This window comes from Phyllobates terribilis, unplaced genomic scaffold (assembly GCF_046119375.1).
Source record: "Phyllobates terribilis strain yellow unplaced genomic scaffold, ASM4611937v1 Scaffold_3__8_contigs__length_932513732, whole genome shotgun sequence".
Classification (NCBI taxonomy): domain Eukaryota; kingdom Metazoa; phylum Chordata; class Amphibia; order Anura; family Dendrobatidae; genus Phyllobates; species Phyllobates terribilis.
In genome coordinates, this window is record NW_027362763.1 from 729,042,097 (window position 1) to 729,063,471 (window position 21,375).

The 21,375-nt window shown below is 46.1% G+C and overlaps 2 protein-coding genes across 3 annotated transcripts in view; both read right to left on the reverse strand.

Moving 5' to 3' along the window:
- FBXO11 (F-box protein 11) overlaps nucleotides 1–8,887 on the reverse strand; it is a 103,908-nt gene extending 95,021 nt beyond the window's left edge. Inside the window, exon 1 of one of the 2 annotated variants that reach the window (XR_012318075.1) lies at nucleotides 8,508–8,886. Coding sequence is in view for 1 of the 2 variants with exons in the window: in XM_073672085.1 (XP_073528186.1) it covers nucleotides 8,508–8,598 (91 nt within the window). In the remaining variant the exon portion in view is untranslated. Of the gene's footprint in view, nucleotides 1–8,507 lie in introns of both variants that reach the window. The other variant, XM_073672085.1, reaches the window with a different exon arrangement.
- A 7,214-nt stretch (nucleotides 8,888–16,101) lies between these two features.
- Nucleotides 16,102–21,375, reverse strand: part of LOC141258623 (uncharacterized) — a 43,725-nt gene continuing 38,451 nt past the window's right edge. The window contains exons 4-5 of the mRNA XM_073673585.1: nucleotides 20,775–21,213; nucleotides 16,102–16,146 (exon numbers count right to left, since the gene is read on the reverse strand). Of these exons, the coding sequence (XP_073529686.1) occupies nucleotides 16,102–16,146; nucleotides 20,775–21,213 (484 nt within the window). The remainder of the gene's footprint in view (nucleotides 16,147–20,774; nucleotides 21,214–21,375) is intronic.

The following is a 21,375-nucleotide window of genomic DNA, read 5'->3' on the forward strand; positions in this document are numbered from 1 at the left end:
AACATGGAGACATCAGTCTACATAGAAGATGTAGACACAAAACGGTGGGATTTTTTTTTTTTTCTTTTATTAATAACATGATGCCACATCAGTTTAAGACATGAAAATACTAAAGCCTAGGGGACAAGCAATGCCTCCCATCATAAATCTGGAAGTCTGAAACTAGTGTAGACCAGGAAGGAAGGTCGCATAATTTCAGACATAAGCAAAAAATACAATAGTCTCCTGAATTAGAGTTTGTTAACTCCAGTCCTTAATTAAGCAATGCAGCCAAGAACAGTGGTACTGTAATTCCTGGTGCACTGGAGGATCACATGGCCTGCTCCAGTTACAGAAGGTGACACTACTGTAGATGTTTGCTCCTCATCCTACTGACTAGCCAGCCATGAGTCACAGGTATTTCCTGTCTTATTAACATAGCACCTTCCTATGGTCATTATATTGGCATCAATAACCTGTATTTACCCATGAACAATTTTGGTAAGAAACACTGTCAGGAGCAGAGGTGTAGGATGACGCAAGGAGTCACCAGGTCACATGGAGTTAGCAGTCACCCAAAACATTTCGGCTGGTAAACAAAATGCAAATGATGGGACATTAGTCATCTGTCTAAGGAGACAGGGTGGGAATCTTATAATCTGACATTTCAATACAGATTAGAGCCACCGAATTAGGATCCACTAAAGGCATGTGGTATCGAGGCTCTCGTCACAACTCAATGGCCATTTATTCTCTGTTGTCCAAGTGTCTATGTTTGGGAAAACAAAAATCGCAAACTTTTTACAAGATTTCATTTTGAACAAAATAGTCCCTATGGACAGCAAACCCGGCAGGCAATATGCTCCTTTCCTGCGCAGAAACATTTAGGGTCAGAATTAATTTTCTATCCCAAAAGGTATACAAAGTTTATTTTCGAAAACCAACAAAATTGGGTAGGGGCTCTGAGGTGACATGGACTAGTTTGTGTAAAAAGAAAAAAAAAAAAAAACTAATGCATACAAATTGACACCACTTTAGTGGCGTAGGTTTTCACCAGTAATGTACTCCGGTCCTTGGCTGCACACAAAGAAACGCACCTACATACTCTAAGGCTATGTTCACACTGGTGTCTGCAGTTCCATTTTAGTAAATACTGAAACAAACCGATCCCTCCCATGATGGAGTAACAGTGATTAACAGATCCTTGCTTTCTTTGGTTTCTGTCTGGGTGAAAATAAAAAATCTCTGCATTCTTTCCTGGTGTAAAAATAATGGGTCTTCATGAGCTGCAAGTGTGAACCTAGATCAACAAAACTAAAATGGCAGGAATCTCACCAACTTAGACAACGCCCGTTTACTATATTTACTTTGTATGGCAGTCAGTGTGCCTTGTGTATATACCAGAAACATGTGGCGCCTACAATGCAGAAGTCTTATGTGTTCTCGTTTTGTCCTTAGGCCAAGTTCACACAAAGCAGAATATCAAAAATAAAATAAGCAGTAAGGTCTACATGCGGATGGTGAGAAGAATTTTACCCTATACATGGAAAGGGTAAAAACTGCAGAAAATTTGCAAGACAGATTTCCCATATGAACAAGCATGCTCCACTATGGTGTTTGGTATGGCTTTGGGAACGTCCAGAGTCTGAACTGCCAGGAGTCCTCTAAATGATAGAGACAAGTTTACAATGCTGAGCAGCTCGATGTAGGTGGGATGGACATGACTGACAAGTCTACTCTCTGGCCACAATACACACGTCACATTCCTGTGAGATGCCTGCCCACGGCATTGTAAGACATGTTCACAGTCACACGCCAATATTATCTGCAGGTGTGTATTTTATAATGGTCCGGGCTGTATGCAATGATCTGTATACTCACACAGAAGTAGCAATGTACAGCATGCGCTCTCAGCCCATGGACGTCCCTTACGTACCAAACCCCATTGCTTGCTAATACCAAGATGCCCCCCAGAGTAAAAATGAATAAACCTCATCACCCTAATATGTAGGTTCTATATAAGTATATAAATATTACCCATTCTGGAGCAGTGTTTTCTGAACACCAAATAGTCCCCCCCCCCCTCCTATTGCACTTGGAAATGTATGAATAAATTGACAACAGGGTGCTACCATTAAACTTGTCAAAGGAGTGTGTCCCTATGGCAAAGCAAGGAGTGATTGGATAGAGTGCATATTGACACTTCAATTTTCTGTCCCATCAACATTTTTTATTAATATACTTACAGATCGTCGTTTTCAACAGTTTCCAGCGCAGCTCTGCTCCACGTGTCCTGCAAACAGACTAATCCGATCACACAGGGGTTTGTCTGAGCCCAGAAGTCACTTTCTCAAAGTAAGTCTATGAAGCCTCATCCTGAGCCGCCATAGGTTTACATGGAAGGAAGTAGCTCAGCCAAACACAACGGTCCCTGTGTGAGCCGGCAAAGAAGAGAAGGAGCGGTCATGTGGGAACGGAACTGCTCAGGAAATTGGAGAAGACTGCGATCAGTAAGTATTTTAATGCACTCATCATTACATAGGTAAATAGGACATTTTAGGAAATAACATTTGATGGGACATCTTCTTAAAGAAGGAATGATGGGAACGGCACTGACCAGCATCACAGAAAAAAAAAAAAAAAAAAAAACACTTAAAGACAATGAACCATGAACATCACAAGTATTTAGTAATAAAAGAAAGGACAAGAGAGGACAGACCATCTGTAAAGCTCCATTACATAAATCTCAGCAACAATATGCTCAAGGCGTGATGTACTGAGTGGAAGAAGAAACGCAGTTACAAAAAAAAAAATAATAATGTCAAAAAGATTAAGCCATGTACAAAATAAACAAACTCACCAATTACAATATGCCTAAAATAAAAAAAAAAAAAAAGATTACTGTCTCAGTTCTACAGATCTCCATCCATACAATGTGCTCCCCCCAATGTGCCATTTAACTGGGGGCCATTGTTCCCTTGACACTAGTGTACTTGGCACATGCTCTGCCTGCGGTGGATTTCTGTGCTCGGTATATGCTAATCATCTACATGACGCTTCTTGTGATGGTTACACAGGAGCAGAAGTGACCCTGCGATGATCAGAAACCTCTTACCGAGAGGCAAAGTGCCAAAATCATAATTATGACTACTAAAGGATCACAAAGCACATTTCGGCAAAAGCTTCTCACAGATAAAGACTTGGCACCGACGAGGCGCACATTGCTATATGACCTCTATAGAACGTTCACCTGTACATACATGCCAAAACATTACCCCCAGAAAATGGTTCTTTTGGATGGGCTGAGAATCAGTGAATGAGCGTTTCGTTCCTGATCAGTCCAATGAACGAGCACAATGCTGGTTCCCCTGGTGATCGGATTGTTTATGCTGGCAAAAAAAAAAATTATATCTATCGTCAGCACATAGCAAAGTGCTGCCGATAACATGATACCGTATGGAGGCAAAACAATCGTACTGGCGAGAGATACTGATCAGTATCTTAACCACACACAAAAAAAAAATCTATACAAACAGAAAGTGATCCACATGGAAAAATGTAGCAGATTACATTGTGATCATCCCCAAGAGATTTTCATTTGCTTGAAGTTGGCTCTGTCACCACAGATCAGTGTAGGATCTTTAAAGGGTGATGTCTGTGGATTTCAGTCTGATATCGGACAGCAATGCGCTGACTGGCCGTGGGTCTACCAACCTGGGAGTGACGGTTTCATAGTAATCAACCGTAGGTTGGACAAGTCGTAATCTTGGGGGGACGGGACAGTGAGGTGGGCAAATATTCATTGTCATTTGGCACTTATACTATGGGCTTGTAATTTCAGCCGGAAAAATCCAACTTGACAGCTGACTTTTTCGGACAACCTGCTGGCAGCAACTGTATGTGGTCGTTTGTGCGTATTTACATTGTCAAAAATGGCCCATTTTGGAAGCCTTTTAATCTTCTGTATGGGCTTAAAGAGCAGCCATTGCTTTGCTCTGATTGTATTCTTGTTGTTCCCTTTTTAGGGTTTTTAACCAAGGGGTTGTAGCTCAGAATTCTCTGCATGTCTTTGGGCTGCTTTGCAAATTACCATGCAAGTCAAAACCCTTGTAAAAGGCCAGAAAAATTTGCACCAAATAAAATGGCCCATAACTGTCGAATCGGGCGCAAAAAAAAAAAAACTCAATGGGGCAGAGCAAATAAAAATCAGACCAAAAATGGACACTTACGACTTATCATACCAAGTGAGCAATCACTGGAGAAGGACTTCATGATCAGAAAAATAGAAGGAGCAAGGCAAAGAGGAAGACAAGCAACCCAATGGCTTGATACAATAAAAACAGCAGTGAAGACCCTGGTGGACCTATCTAGGTTTGCACAAGATCGATCTTCCTACATAGTGTTCATCCATAGTTTGAGATCGAGCTGAAAGCTGTCAGAAAAAACTGGCGACAAGTCCTTTTTAAAAAGGGGCAGTTGTTCACTTTTGGGAACATTTTCTTCTGTTTTTTACTTGCATGCATTTATATTATGAGGCAAAAAAAATATATAAATGATTTCAACAATTTGTCTCATGAAAACTTTGCCCGGTTTTTCGTTTATAACCTCTGTGTGTTGCACTATCACTAGCTGCAGAACGGTTATCCATCAGTTGCTATGACGGTGCGCTTCTATCTCTCTTGTCCGTCTTTTTCTGAGCTCTCAGCTAATTTATGACAACATCAAAAAGTGAATGCGCGGAGAAAGGGCCAAGGTGCAAGATTTACAATGATGGTTAAATGTATAAAAAAAAACAAAAAAAAAACAACTCCCTTTTAACCTTTTGTTTCGCTAGACTGGCAACAATCATTTACTGGAGACACACAATGCAAGTGATGAGAGGGTGGGGGGGCCCCAGGTGACGAGCAGAGTGGGGGGGGGGGGGCAGATGATGAGCGGAGTGGGGGGGGGGCAGATGATGAGCGGAGTGGGGGGGGGGCAGATGATGAGCGGAGTGGGGGGGGGGGCAGATGATGAGCGGAGTGGGGGGGGGGGCAGATGATGAGCGGAGTGGGGGGGGCAGATGATGAGCGGAGTGGGGGGGGGGGCAGATGATGAGCGGAGTGGGGGGGGGGCAGATGATGAGCGGAGTGGGGGGGGCAGATGATGAGCGGAGTGGGGGGGGCAGATGATGAGCGGAGTGGGGGGGGCAGATGATGAGCGGAGTGGGGGGGGGCAGATGATGAGCGGAGTGGGGGGGGGCAGATGATGAGCGGAGTGGGGGGGGGCAGATGATGAGCGGAGTGGGGGGGGCCAGATGATGAGCGGAGTGGGGGGGGGCCAGATGATGAGCGGAGTGGGGGGGGGCCAGATGATGAGCGGAGTGGGGGGGGGCCAGATGATGAGCGGAGTGGGGGGGGGCCAGATGATGAGCGGAGTGGGGGGGGGCAGATGATGAGCGGAGTGGGGGGGGGCAGATGATGAGCGGAGTGGGGGGGGGCAGATGATGAGCGGAGTGGGGGGGGGGCAGATGATGAGCGGAGTGGGGGGGGGGCAGATGATGAGCGGAGTGGGGGGGGGGCAGATGATGAGCGGAGTGGGGGGGGGGCAGATGATGAGCGGAGTGGGGGGGGGGCAGATGATGAGCGGAGTGGGGGGGGGGCAGATGATGAGCGGAGTGGGGGGGGGGCAGATGATGAGCGGAGTGGGGGGGGCAGATGATGAGCGGAGTGGGGGGGGGCAGATGATGAGCGGAGTGGGGGGGGGGGGCAGATGATGAGCGGAGTGGGGGGGGGGGCAGATGATGAGCGGAGTGGGGGGGGGGGCAGATGATGAGCGGAGTGGGGGGGGGCAGATGATGAGCGGAGTGGGGGGGGGGCAGATGATGAGCGGAGTGGGGGGGGGCAGATGATGAGCGGAGTGGGGGGGGGCAGATGATGAGCGGAGTGGGGGGGGGCAGATGATGAGCGGAGTGGGGGGGGGCAGATGATGAGCGGAGTGGGGGGGGGCAGATGATGAGCGGAGTGGGGGGGGGCAGATGATGAGCGGAGTGGGGGGGGGGCAGATGATGAGCGGAGTGGGGGGGGGCAGATGATGAGTGGAGTGGGGGGGGGGCAGATGATGAGTGGAGTGGGGGGGCAGATGATGAGTGGAGTGGGGGGGGCAGATGATGAGTGGAGTGGGGGGGGGGGCAGATGATGAGTGGAGTGGGGGGGGGCAGATGATGAGTGGAGTGGGGGGGGGCAGATGATGAGTGGAGTGGGGGGGGGCAGATGATGAGTGGAGTGGGGGGGGGCAGATGATGAGTGGAGTGGGGGGGGGGGCAGATGATGAGTGGAGTGGGGGGGGGCAGATGATGAGTGGGGGGGGGGGGCAGATGATGAGCGGAGTGGGGGGGGGGGCAGATGATGAGCGGAGTGGGGGGGGGGCAGATGATGAGCGGAGTGGGGGGGGGCAGATGATGAGCGGAGTGGGGGGGGGGAGATGATGAGCGGAGTGGGGGGGGGGAGATGATGAGCGGAGTGGGGGGGGGGCAGATGATGAGCGGAGTGGGGGGGGGGCAGATGATGAGCGGAGTGGGGGGGGGGCAGATGATGAGCGGAGTGGGGGGGGGGCAGATGATGAGCGGAGTGGGGGGGGCAGATGATGAGCGGAGTGGGGGGGGGGCAGATGATGAGCGGAGTGGGGGGGGGGGCAGATGATGAGCGGAGTGGGGGGGGGGGCAGATGATGAGCGGAGTGGGGGGGGGGGCAGATGATGAGCGGAGTGGGGGGGGGCAGATGATGAGCGGAGTGGGGGGGGGGGCAGATGATGAGCGGAGTGGGGGGGGGCAGATGATGAGCGGAGTGGGGGGGGGGCAGATGATGAGCGGAGTGGGGGGGGGGCAGATGATGAGCGGAGTGGGGGGGGGGCAGATGATGAGCGGAGTGGGGGGGGGGGCAGATGATGAGCGGAGTGGGGGGGGGGCAGATGATGAGCGGAGTGGGGGGGGGGGCAGATGATGAGCGGAGTGGGGGGGGGCAGATGATGAGCGGAGTGGGGGGGGGCAGATGATGAGCGGAGTGGGGGGGGCAGATGATGAGTGGAGTGGGGGGGGGCAGATGATGAGTGGAGTGGGGGGGGGGGCAGATGATGAGTGGAGTGGGGGGGGGGCAGATGATGAGTGGAGGGGGGGGGCAGATGATGAGTGGAGTGGGGGGGGGGGCAGATGATGAGTGGAGTGGGGGGGGGCAGATGATGAGTGGAGTGGGGGGGGGGCAGATGATGAGTGGAGTGGGGGGGGGGCAGATGATGAGTGGAGTGGGGGGGGGCAGATGATGAGTGGAGTGGGGGGGGGCAGATGATGAGTGGAGTGGGGGGGGGCAGATGATGAGTGGAGTGGGGGGGGGGCAGATGATGAGTGGAGTGGGGGGGGGGCAGATGATGAGTGGAGTGGGGGGGGGGCAGATGATGAGTGGAGTGGGGGGGGGGCAGATGATGAGTGGAGTGGGGGGGGGGCAGATGATGAGTGGAGTGGGGGGGGCAGATGATGAGTGGAGTGGGGGGGGCAGATGATGAGTGGAGTGGGGGGGGCAGATGATGAGTGGAGTGGGGGGGGGCAGATGATGAGTGGAGTGGGGGGGGGCAGATGATGAGTGGAGTGGGGGGGGGGCAGATGATGAGTGGAGTGGGGGGGGGGCAGATGATGAGTGGAGTGGGGGGGGGGCAGATGATGAGTGGAGTGGGGGGGCAGATGATGAGTGGAGTAGGGGGGTGGGCAGATGATGAGTGGAGTGGGGGGGGGCAGATGATGAGTGGAGTGGGGGGGGGGCAGATGATGAGTGGAGTGGGGGGGGGCAGATGATGAGTGGAGTGGGGGGGGGGCAGATGATGAGTGGAGTGGGGGGGGGGCAGATGATGAGTGGAGTGGGGGGGGGGCAGATGATGAGTGGAGGGGGGGGGGGGCAGATGATGAGTGGAGTGGGGGGGGGGGGGGCAGATGATGAGTGGAGTGGGGGGGGCAGATGATGAGTGGAGTGGGGGGGGGGGCAGATGATGAGTGGAGTGGGGGGGGGGCAGATGATGAGTGGAGTGGGGGGGGCAGATGATGAGTGGAGTGGGGGGGGCAGATGATGAGTGGAGTGGGGGGGGGGCAGATGATGAGTGGAGTGGGGGGGGGGCAGATGATGAGTGGAGTGGGGGGGGGCAGATGATGAGTGGAGTGGGGGGGGCAGATGATGAGTGGAGTGGGGGGGGGGCAGATGATTGCGGGCTGAGTGGTCGCCGCTGTGTGCGGGGGGCGGCTGCATTGTGTGGGGCGGGCGGGCGGGCAGCCTTTGTATGGAGCGGGGCCCCTTCACCAGGATGGCAGATGCGGGCACTGGGCCGCGGTCCGCAGCAGACAAAGCGCGGCCTGAGGCCCCGCACAAGCCTCGCACTTTCCTGGCAGCGCCCCCCGAGGCTGCAGTCGGAGTAGGCCCCTCGCAGAGCGTGCGGCCCGAGCCTGTAATCCGCCCCCTGGCCGCTCTCCCCTCCCCCGGCCTCCGCCTCCTCTCCCCGCCGTCTCTTACCCCGCTCCCCGGCGTTGTTTCTCTCCGGCTGTACCGGGCGCGGCCTCGACACTCGCCTGGGTCTCCTGTTCGCTGCTCTGACCGAGTTCATTTGCTGACTGTCGGGGGGAGGAGGGCCGGGCTCCTGGCTGCTCGCAGAGCTGGGCTCGCCCCTGTTTCGGTTGCGGAGTGAGAGTGCGCGACCTGCGGTTTACTTGACAGTCTCGGCTCCTCCCTCCCCGTCCCGTCACTCTCCGGTGTGTGGAGCTCTCACAGGAGCCCCGATAAGATCCCCTCCCGTAAGCCCCGTCTGTCCGCGGCAGGAGGAGCCATTGACACCGCCAGAGACACAGTCACACAGCTGAGGAGGAGGAGGATGGGGGAGGGGAAGACGCACACTCACAAGCCTGGCTCCCGCTTCAGCCAATCACAACCTGCGATACTGCGCGCTGCCTACTCTTCCACCAATAGCGCGCGTCGATACAAAGTGCGACTTTCTCGGCGGCCAATGAGCGGCGGCGTCTTTCTGTCACTCACACACAGAGCAGTGAAGGAAGATGGTGGCCGGGGTGGAGTTGTAGCGCCCAGTCAGTCACACAGAGCAGGGCCGGGGCCGAGTATTTATAGTCACTTCCCCAAACACCACAGCCCGGTGGGGGGAGCTGCGGCGACACCGGCACAGGCTCCGGCGGGTCTCCCTCTAGCCAGTAATGGTGGCAGGGTGAAGGTCTTGCTGGTGACGCAGTGCCCTAGGACGTGACTCTCCTCAGCCCTGGGCACTGCCTCTTGTCACCAGCACAGAGCCGGTAGTGACGGGGAGCAGTCAGCTGTCACTGCTGTGCTATGACATGGAGGTGTACGGGAGAGCATTATCCACTGTGGGATTCGGCTTTTTGCACCTCATTATTCACACACTGCTGTTTTTTTAAGGGGGTTTCATGCTTTTTTTTCTTAACAAACGTTCTGTAGTATTATTGATTGCAGAGTGATAGACAGTTGGGTCGACCCTTGGATTTTCAGTGCTTCTGAGCGTCCGGAGTAGGATAGTCCCATTCCTCTGGGCGGGGGAAAAAAACTGCGTCCATGTGAACGGCAGCATGGATTCCAAATTAAAACAATGCCAAGTAATTTTTCACGCAGGTTTTGGTGCTCGATACACTGAAATCTACACCCATACATTTTAAAGGGAGTTTGTCACCCCTAAAATGCCATTTAAACTAATTAAAGGGGTTTCTGGGACTTTAACATCGATGACCTATCCTAAGAATAGGCCATGATTGTTTGAGGTGCTGTAGCTGGCGCCCCCGCCGACCAGCGGATCCCAGTGCCAGAACTGTTCAGTTGCGGAATTGCATTCTATAGCTCCATCGGCCGAACAGTGGCTGCAGCCGGTACTGCACTTCCGCCCCTATTGATTTGAATAGTAGATGAATGTGCAGTACTCCGCGGCCACTATACAGCAGCTCCAGCCGCCATGGGGAATAGGTGATCGACTGGTCTGCCAGGTGGCCCACTCCCACCGAACAGATATTATTGACCTATCCTAAGGATAGGCCATCGATGTTTAAGTCCCGGATAACCCCTTTAAACGTTTCTTATAGCGGCTACATCCTCATTATAATCATACCAGTAGAATTCAATTTAGTAGCAGAGAATGCAACATTTATTTCATATGCAAATGAGGACGTTTCGGTGCGCTCTTGGCGTGGCCGAGCTTTCAGTGCGCTCTTGGCGTGGCCGAGGGCTCTGCACGGTTACGCAGCTGAATGTGCATGTGAAACACTTTCTCTGATCTTGATTGACAGCACTAGATTGTTCAGAGCGAGTGCTGCCTGAACTCAATCTGTATTTCAGCGGGTGCACACTGACACTGTGGGAGCTCAGTGGTGAGCACACAGTGGGGGTGCAGGCGTACTCTGATCTCTGGCTTCTATCTGCGGTACCTGCTGCTCGATACGCTGATACACCTGGCATTATAGCGGCTGCAGAAAGGAGCTGAGGATCAGAACGCGCTGTGACACTTTGAGTGCACTGCTGAGCTACTCCAGTATCGGTGCAGACGCTCAGGAAGTGCCCTCATTTGAGCAGCCCTGTGGAATAACAATGGGCCGTGTGATATGCTACTTTAACACGGACACGTAAAATACGCTAGTCTGAACTTGGCCTTAGCATTTCACATTTAGACTAGACAATCATAAAATGCACTAAATTTATCAAAGTGGTTCATTCTCCTCTCTGGCCAATCGATACATTTTCCATTGTTACATTCATGTGGTATCAGTCCAGGACCGGTGTCAGCAACCGGGCAAGTGCCGGGGCCCTGAGTCATTGGGGACACCGGCACGCTATGGGGCCCGTGAGTCGGGGGAGCCCGATGCCAGCGGGACCTGGCACTTGCAATACATACCTCTCCCCATTCCCCGCTGGTCTGGTGTCTTCTGACTCTGTGACGTCTCAGGTCAGAGGGCGTGATGATGTCACTACAACGATCCCCTGTGCTCTGAGCAGTCGAGAGCTGGAAGACACTGAAGAGTCCGGAGCAGCAGCAGCCAGCGAGGAGAGGTGAGTATTTGATCATTTTTAATGTCTGGAGCATTATATGGGGCCCATTCTGTATGAAGCAATATATGGGGTCCATTCTGTATGGAGCATTATATGGGGCCAATTCTGCATGGAGCATTATATGGGGCCCATTCTGTATGGAGCAATATATGGGACCCATTATTCTGTATGGAGCAATATATGGGGGCCATTATTCTGTATGGAGCATTATATGGGGGCCATTATTCTGTATGGATCATTATATGGGATCCATTATTCTGCATGGAGCAATATATCGGATCCATTATTCTGCATGGAGCAATGTATGGGATCCATTATTCTGCATGGAGCAATATATGGGATCCATTATTCTGCATGGAGCAATATATGGGATCCATTATTCTGCATGGAGCAATATATGGGATCCATTATTCTGCATGGAGCAATATATGGGATACATTATTCTGCATGGAGAAATATATGGGATCCATTATTCTGCATGGAGCAATATATGGGGTCAATTATTTTGTATGGGGCATTATATGGGGTCCGTTTTTCTGTATGGAGCATTATTTGGGGTCCGTTTTTCTGTATGAAGCATTATATGGGACCATAATACTGTATGGAGCATTATATGGGACCATAATACTGTATGGAGCATTATATGGGGTCCATTATTCCATATGGGGCATTATATGGGGTCCATTTTTCTGTATGGAGCATTATATGGAGTCCATTTTTCTGTATGGAGCATTATTTGGGGTCCGTTTTTCTGTATGGAGCATTATATGGGCCCATAATACTGTATGGAGCATTATATGGGGTCCATTATTCTGTATGGAGCATTATATGGGGTCCATTATTCTGTATGCAAAACTTTGGAGGGATGAAGGAAAAGGGAAGGAGGAAAGAGAGTCATCTCACCAGATAGATGTAACAGTGAAGCCCAATATGCCTTCGCATGGAGCCACCTAGGATTAGATGCAGCAATCTATCTAAAGAAAAAAAATCTCCAGCAAAGGATTCAGCCAGGTAAATATAAAATGTCAATGTTTATTCATATCCTTAAAAAAAGGTACATGTGGTTACTCCAGTATCCCCAAACCAACGCGTTTCGGATATGCCTTACTCATGGTCGAAATGCGTTGGTTTGGGGATATTTGAGTAACCACATGTATAGTTGTGCTCAAAAGTTTACATATCCTGGCAGAATTTTTCCTTTCTTGGCCTTGTTTCAGAGAATATGAATGATAACAAAAAAACTTTTTCTCCACTCATGGTTATTCGTTGGGTGAAGCCATTTATTGTCAAACTACTGTGTTTTCTCTTTTTATATCTTAATGACAACCAAAAACATCTTAACGACCCTGATCAAAAGTTCACATACCCCAGTTCTTAATACCGTGTATTTCCCCCTCTAACATCAATGACAGCTTGAAGTCTTTTGTGGTAGTTGTGGGTGAGGTTCTTTATTTTCTCAGATGGTAAAGCTGCCCATTCTTCTTGGCAAAAAGCCTCCAGTTCCTGTAAATTCCTGGGCTGTCTAGCATGAACTGCGCGCTTGAGTTCTCCCCAGAGTGGCTCAATGATATTGAGGTCAGGAGACTGAGATGGCCACTCCAGAACCTTCACTTTTTTTCTGCTGTAGCCAATGACAGGTCGATTTGGCCGTGTGTTTTGGATCGCTGTCATGTTGGAATGTCCAAGTACGTCCCATGCGCAGCTTCTGGGCTGATGAGTGCAAATTTGCCTCCAGTATTTGCTGATAACGTGCTGCATTCATCTTTCCTTCAACTTTTACCAACTTTCCTGTGCTTTTGTAGCTCACACATCCCCAAAACATCAACAATCCACCTCCGTGCTTTACTGTTGGAACGGTGTTCCTTTCATCATAGGAATTGTTGACCTCTCTCCAAATGTAACATTTATGGTTGTGGCCAAAAAGTTCAATTTTGGTCTCATCACTCCAAATTACCTTGTTCCAGAAGTTTTGAGGCTTGTCTCTGTGATGTTTGGCGTATTGTAGGCGAGATACTTTGTGGCATTTGCGCAGTAATGGCTTTCTTCTGGTGACTCGACCATGCAGCCCATTTTTCTTCAAGTGCCTCCTTATTGTGCATCTTGAAACAGCCACACCGCTAGTTTTCAGAGAGTCCTGAATTTCAACTGATGTTATTTGTGGGTTTTTCTTTGCATCCCGAACAATTTTCCTGGCAGTTGTGGCCGAAATCTTTGTTGGTCTACCTGACCGTGGTTTGGTTTTTACAGAGCCCCTGATTTTCCATTTGTTAATCACAGTTTGAACGCTGCTGACTGACATTATCAATTCCTTGGATATTTTTTTGTATCCCTTTCCTGTGTTATACAGTAAAACTACCTTTTCCCGCAGATCCATTGACAATTCTTTTGCTTTCCCCATGACTCACAATCCAGAAACGTCAGTGGCTGGATGAAGGATACAAGAGTCTGTCTGGATCCCAGAAACTCACTCAGCTTTTACGCACACACACTGATTACAAGCAAACAGGTCACAGGTGAGGATGTTACCTTTAGTAGCCATTCAAACCCATTTGTGTCAAATTCTGAGCAGGTTATCAGGCCAAAATCACCAGGGTATGTGAACTTTTGATCAGGGTCATTTGGATGTTTTTGGTTGTCATTAAGATTTAAAAAAAGAAAACACAGTAGTTTGACAATAAATGGCTTCACCCATCCAATAACCATGAGTGGAGAAAAAGTTTTTTTGTTATCATTCATATTCTCTGAAACAAGGCCAAGAAAGGAACAATTCTGCCGGGGTATGTAAACTTTTGAGCACAACTGTACCTGTTTTTAAGGATATGAATACACATTGACATTTTATATTTACCTGGCTGAATCTTTGGCTGGAGATTTTTTTTTGGGCGGTCCATTATGCTGTATGAAGCAATATATGGGGTCCATTATACTCTATGGAGCATTATATGCACCCATTTGCCTGTTTCTGAGTTACTGTAGAATTTACAATAGATATCACACATGTAATGGAAGTAGTTAGTGAAATCTTTGGCATTGTACTATATATATATATATATATATATATGTGTGTATATATATATATATATATATATATATATATATATATATATATAATTTTTTTTGTTTTGTTTTTTCTGCGGTATCTGTGCATCATGAATTGTGGTATGTGTTAAAGGGGCCCTCTGAGACTCTTTTGCCCGAGGCCCACGAACACCTGGAGCCGGCCATGTGTCAGTCCTACATCTAATTTAAATTGTAAAATTGTGACTTTAAGGTAAAAAAAAAAAACAATATGGCACCAGAGATGAGTATCTACATACCATGTGTATAAAAAGTCTACAACCCCTTTTAAAATTCCAGGCTTTTGTCTTGTAAAAAAAATGAGTACCAAAAATAATAATTTCAGAACTGTTTCCACTTTGTCAGCCATAATCTGTTCAAATCCATTGAGAAACCAAATTAAATCATTTTGAAAGGGAAACTAAAAGAAAAAAAAAGCTAAAATAATGTGATTGCCTAAATGTGATCACCCTCTTATAATTGGGGATGTGGTTGTATTCAGAATTGGCCAATCACATTTATACTCGTGTTACATAGTAGTCAGTACAAGTCTGCCATCATTTACAGGGATTCTGATTAACCCTATATAAAGTTTAGCTGTTCTTGCAGGATTTTCCTGACCTCTTCTTAGTTGCATTTTATATCAACATCCATGGTCAGTAAACAGTTACAACACAGCAAAGGGATCTCATTGTTTGAATATCATCAGGAGAAGGGTACAAAAAAATTCAAGGACATTAAAAATACCATGGGTGTAAAACACCTGACTCTGATTTTTGGCATCTGACATGGGAATGCCCCTTTGTTAGTAATTTCTGGAGAAAAGTTGTAGCGATACTATCTTCAACTCTAAATATGAATGTCCCAGTGGATCCTACATTATGCCTGTTTAGTATCTTTGATGAAGAAGAATGGTCTTACTACTTTCGTCTATTTTTACAAAAGTCTCTCTTTATTGCAAGAAAGGTGATAGCCATCAGATGATGGACAAACGACCTCCGACCGACGCTGCATGGATTAAGCACACAAGCACAACTCTATCATTTGAACATTTTATTTATAATAATGAGAATTACTCTAATAAATTTGATAAAATATGGGGACTATGGATTGGTGCTCCACAAACTGGATTCCCCCCAAGCTATCAACACCTCTTTACATGACTTAGTTGAGAGATGTTAAATTTAAAGATCAATATATAAATGTAAAAGTCAAAACATATATGCCCTTGATCATTGAGTCAAGTTTATTATTGTTAGATATTTTTGTATAGGTATACTGAACAGAAATTATACTCTGGAATTCTCCTGTAAACAAAAATGTTCTTTTAATGTAAATAAAATCATTAAGAATTGTTTGACAATATTTTCAAATTGACGACATGTTATTTTATAAGCAATAAAACGAGTTAAAAAAAAATTACCATGGGACACTGTGAAGATGGTCATCAAGAGGTGGCTTATATTTGGTACAACAGTGACATTATCTGGAACTGGATATCCCTCAAAATTTGATGAAAAGAAAGGATAAATTAGTCACTGAGACAGTCAAGAGGGCTACAGGAACATCAAAGGAGCTGCAGGAATTTCTGGAAAGTACAGGTTGTGTACTGCATGTGACAAGTCTCCTATATTCTTTATATTCCTGCCCAGTGTGGTAAGATGGCAAGAGGGAAGCCTTTTCTTAAAAAGAAAAGCATCCAAGCCTGGCTATGTTTTGACAAAATCTATGTCAAGTCTGCCAAAAGCATGTGGGAAAATATGTTCTGATCTGATGAGACCAAGGTTGAATTTTTTGGCCATAATTCGAAGACGTATGTTTGGCACAATGCCAACACTGGTCATCATCCAAATAACACCATACAGAGAAACATGGTGGAGACAGCATTATGCTTTGGGGCCGTTTCTCAGCAGCTGGAACTGGGACTTTAGTCAAGGTGGAGGGAATTATAAACAGTTCCAAATATCAGTTTTACATCAAAACCTTCAGGCCTCTGTTAAGAAGATGAAGAGGAATTTGACCTTTGAGCACGACAACGATCCTATGGAAAGAGGGAGGAAAGAGGGAAATGGAAAGAGGGAGGCATATCTAAAGAAGATTATAATGCAGTCTGCAGATCCTGCAGGGCACGTATCAGGTTAGCTAAAGCTGACAATGAATTAAGGCTTGCAAGAGATGTCAAAAGCAATAAAAAAGGATTTTGGGGGTATGTCAAAAGTAAAAGAAAAGTCAAAGATGTTATAGGATTTTTACAGGATGAAAATGGAGAAATGGTAAGAGAGGATGTTGAGAAGGCCGAACTTTTTAATTCCTATTTTGCATCTGTTTTCTCTCAGAAAGAAAATGTAACATCAACTGATCTTCACTGTCCTTTTAAAGGAATAGAGGAATCCAAGTTATCTGTAAACAGAAAGATTGTGAGGGAATATTTAGCTAACATAAATGAGTTCAAGTCTCCAGGTCCAGATGAATTACACCCCAGAGTACTGAAGGAGATCGTAGAAGAAATTTTAGAACCACTCTCCATAATCTTTGAAAATTCTTGGAGAACAGAAGTCCCAGAAGACTGGAGAAGAGCAAATGTTGTTCCTATCTTCAAAAAGGGGAAGAAGGTGGACCCAGGGAACTATAGGCCGGTGAGTCTGACTTCTATACCAGGAAAGATCTTTGAACAAATTATTAAACAACATGTATGTAAGTACCTGGATAAGAATGAAGTGATTAACCAGAGTCAGCATGGGTTTGTAACTAACAAGTCATGTCAGACTAACTTAATTTCCTTCTATGACAGAATCACTGACTGGGTGGATCAGGGAAATGCTGTAGATATAGTATATCTTGACTTCAGCAAAGCATTTGACAAAGTATCTCACACCATCCTTATTGAAAAAATGACCAAGTATGCAATGGACCAGGCAACTGTTAGGTGGATTCATAACTGGCTTAGTGATCGGACTCAAAGGGTGGTTGTAAATGGCTTCACATCCAGCTGGATGAATGTCTCAAGTGGGGTACCACAGGGCTCCGTCCTGGGACCTGTATTGTTCAACATCTTTATCAGTGATTTAGATGAAGGAATTGAGGGTAAACTGATTAAATTTGCTGATGACACAAAGCTAGGAGGGATAGCTAATACTAGAGAAGAGAGAGAGAGGATTCAAAAAGACCTAAATAAACTGGAGCAGTGGGCAGCAACCAACAGAATGGTTTTTAACAGGGAAAAATGTAAAGTACTACATCTGGGCAATAAAAATGAAAAAAGCATATACAGAATGGGAGGAATAGAGCTAAGCAACAGTACATGTGAAAAAGACTTAGGTATACTAATAGATCATAGACTGAACATGAGTCAACAGTGTGATGCAGCAGCAAAAAAGGCAAATACAATTCTGGGATGTATTAACAGAAGCATACAGTCTAGATCACGTGAAGTCATTATCGGTCTTTACTCCTCTTTGGTCAGACCTCATCTGGAATACTGTGTACAGTTTTGGGCACCACATTTTAAAAAAGACATAGACAAACTGGAGCAAGTTCAGAGAAGAGCGACCAGAATGGTGACTGGTCTGCAAACCATGTCCTATGAGGAACGGTTGCAGGATTTGGGAATGTTTAGCTTGCAAAAAAGAAGACTGAGAGGAGACTTAATAGCTGTCTACAAATATGTCAAGGGCTGTCACATTGTAGAAGGATCATCTTTATTCTCATTTGCACAAGGAAAGACTAGAAGCAATGGGATGAAACTAAATGGGAGGAGACACAGATTAGATATTAGAAAAAACTTTTTGACAGTTAGGGTGATTAATGAGTGGAACAGGCTGCCACGAGAGGTGGTGAGTTCCCCTTCAATGGACGTCTTCAAACAGAGGCTGGACAGACATCTGTCTGAGATGATCTAGTGAATCCTGCTTTCAGCAGGGGGTTGGACCAGATGACCCAGGAGGTCCCTTCCAACTCTACCATTCTATGATTCTATGATTCTAAACATACCACCAAATCAATAAAAATAATAGCTTCACCAGAAGAAAATCAAAGTTTTGGAATGGCCTTGCCAGAGCCCAGACCCAAATCCAATTGAAAATCTGTGGGTGACCTGAAGAGGGCGCTGTACACAGGAGATGTCAGATTTGGAGCGCTACTGCAAGGAAAAGTGGGCAAAGATTACCAATCCTAGATGTTTCATGCTGATAAACTCCTGCCAAAAATGACTGAATACTGTCATAAATTCATAGGGTACTTCAACTAAGTATTAGGTTAAGGGTGTGCATATTTATGCAACTACATTATTCTAGTTCATTATTTTTCTTTTTCCACCCGAAAAGATTTCACTTTATTTTTTTCAATTGCATTCTACAGACTGTGCATGACAATAAAGGTGGAAAAAGTTCTGAAATGATTCTTCTTGGTATGATTATTTACATGATAAAAAAGTGGCATTTTAACCATGTAAAAGCTCTACAGAATACTAGAAATCACAGCAAAAAATCAAATTCCTTAGTACCAACAGTAGAAAAAAACTCACAGATTTAGTACCTTATTTTTATATTTAAAAATTAACTTTTAATATATATCTTAAAATTAGACACCTATTAAAACAACAAACCACATTATCAGTGCAAACGAATGAAAGAAGAGGAGTGCCTTTCCTCATTACGGCACTACCTTACCCTACCTTGCTGCGGAGGTTGGCATCCAATATCCTGCGCAATGGCGCCACCACTCACCGGCAACTCACCCTGCTTTCCCTATATCACCCTATAGTGACAAAAATACATAAAGTGCAAGGTGCAGAAAATTGAGGTAGAAATGTTTAAGACCCATTAGCAAATGGTAGGGAAAAATATGTAACAGTTGCTCTGATCAGTCCAATTTAGCAGCAGATACAAAAAAGGAGATAGAAAAATCTATGCTGGGAAACCTTCACATCCCTGGCATATATATAGTGACAATTCTTTGTCAGAATGTTAAGTATAGATTATCTAATAATGATTTATTCAACAGATATGATCATTTAGACTGATACTGGGCATATGCATGATGATAATTTTGATGCCAATATATAATTAGTAATTTTACTAATAGCAATTAATCCCACAAATATAATCAGCTGGACTTAGTTTTGGTCCATTCAGCCTCATCAGTCTATATACGAAGTTCAATAAATCTCAAGTAATCTATACAATGTCATATCAGATATGGTTAAATAGACCCAAGCATGATCTGTGTAGCCTAATCAATGCAAATATCAACTTGACGCGTTTCTCCTTTTACAAGGTTCATCAGGAGTAACCAATTAGACAAACTTCATAATCAAAAACGACTTATCTGGCTCCTTCAAGTTTTCAAACATGTTTCAGTAAGGACCCAACCTCATGATAGGGTGTTTTTTTAGTCTGAGAAGAATCCCCCGCAGCCCCCATATCCTGATAATGGGACAGCTTACTTCATCAACAGACCCTTCTTATATAAGCCTGGAATGAGCCATAGCGTGCGTCTCTCCTGCACAGGCTTTGCGTTCCAGACATAGCCGGAAACCGCTGCGTGTCTAGGAGTACCTGGAAATACGTCACTGAAAGTCACTATGCGTTTCAGGATGCTTTCCAAACAGCGGAACCACATCACCGCCGCTAGTTAGATTACATGACCGGAAAACAGTGTGCATTCCACAGCACATTATCCCACCGGAACCACCATTGATCAAATACTGGTATGAGACCTGGGATGTTGGATTACAATCCCCAAATGTCCCATTATTCAGGCTGTACAACATTCAATATCAATTTGCCCCATGTTATGTTGACCCCAGACTTAATTTGCTTAATCTACATATTTGATAAGTCTGTTTATATGCATAATAATAATGCACAACTGAATGCAAATTAGCACATATGCAAAGAACAGTGGTCAATTAAATTAAATTATACAATTTCATTTGAAAATCCCCCAAATTAGGGCGTCCTGTTCCAAATTAGATCACCCATTAGGGCCGATGGCACTGATCAGGTTTATACGGTCATGTTACAATTATGTATAATACAAGGGAGTACTTAAATGTAGCATCCGAAATGTAATTGTTCATTCAGCCCTTTTGGCTGAAAGGATGTAAATCTATATATCCATTTCAGTTCTTTTTGCAAGATCTTTTTTATCCCAGTTGCCCTTTCTAATTGAAGGTGTTATTACCTCTATAACTGAGAAAGAAAAATAATTCAAATTGCCCTGAAGTTTTTCACTAATGTGCCTTGATATCGGCGTATCCCTGGTATGCTTTATGTCTCCAATATGGTACCCTATCCTCCTCCTAAGTTCCCTTTTCGTCTTGCCGATGTAATTTAAAGGGCAGGAACATTCAAACAAATATACGACTCCCGCCGTCTTGCAGTTAGCGAAATGTTTACTGTTATATCTGGTGCCCGTCTTTACACTCACAAAATGGTCCCCTACTTTTATATATTTGCAGAAACTGCAACCTCTACATCTAAGTGTGTTAAGACTCCTATTCTCAAGCCACGTAGTCTTTCTCTTAGGGAGGAGGTAAGTGTTATGCACCAACTGATCCTTAATTGATCTACCTCTTCTGAAAGTGATGGCCGGTCTGGCCGAAAGAAATTCAACAATCTCACTATCAGCAGTGAGAATATTCCAATGTCTTCCTAGTATTTCTCTTACCTCGGTGAAACAGTTATCAAAGTTTCCAATGACCCTCATGAGAGGGTCCCCACCACGATCGCACCGTGGTCTTAGTAAATCAGATCTATTTGATGATGCAGCATTTTCAAAGGCCTCACTAAGTGTCTTAATGGGATAACCCCTTTCAATAAATCTGTTTCTTAGGTGTCTCAAATGAGTATTAAATAACTCTGGAGAAGAACAATTTCTCCTCACTCTCAGATATTGACCTTTGGGGATCCCCCTCCTGAGGGTGAGAGGATGATGACTGTCCCAACTAAGCAGATTGTTTGTCGCCGTTGGTTTACGGAATATCCTCGTCTGTAAGTGACTGGCCCCATCCTTCTCAATATTTACATCCAAGAAGTTGATGGACACTGGATGTATTTCAGATGTAAACCTAAGGCCAATGATGTTGTTATTCAATTCATTCACAAACCTATTAAAGGAAGCAGAATCTCCTATCTAAAGTACAAGCACATCGTCGATGAAGCGACCCCAGAATAGTATCTGGGGGCTCGACCACGATGTCTCATCACCAAAAACGATTCTATCCTCCCACCTGCCCAGGAGCAAATTGGCGTATGTGGGGGCACAAGCG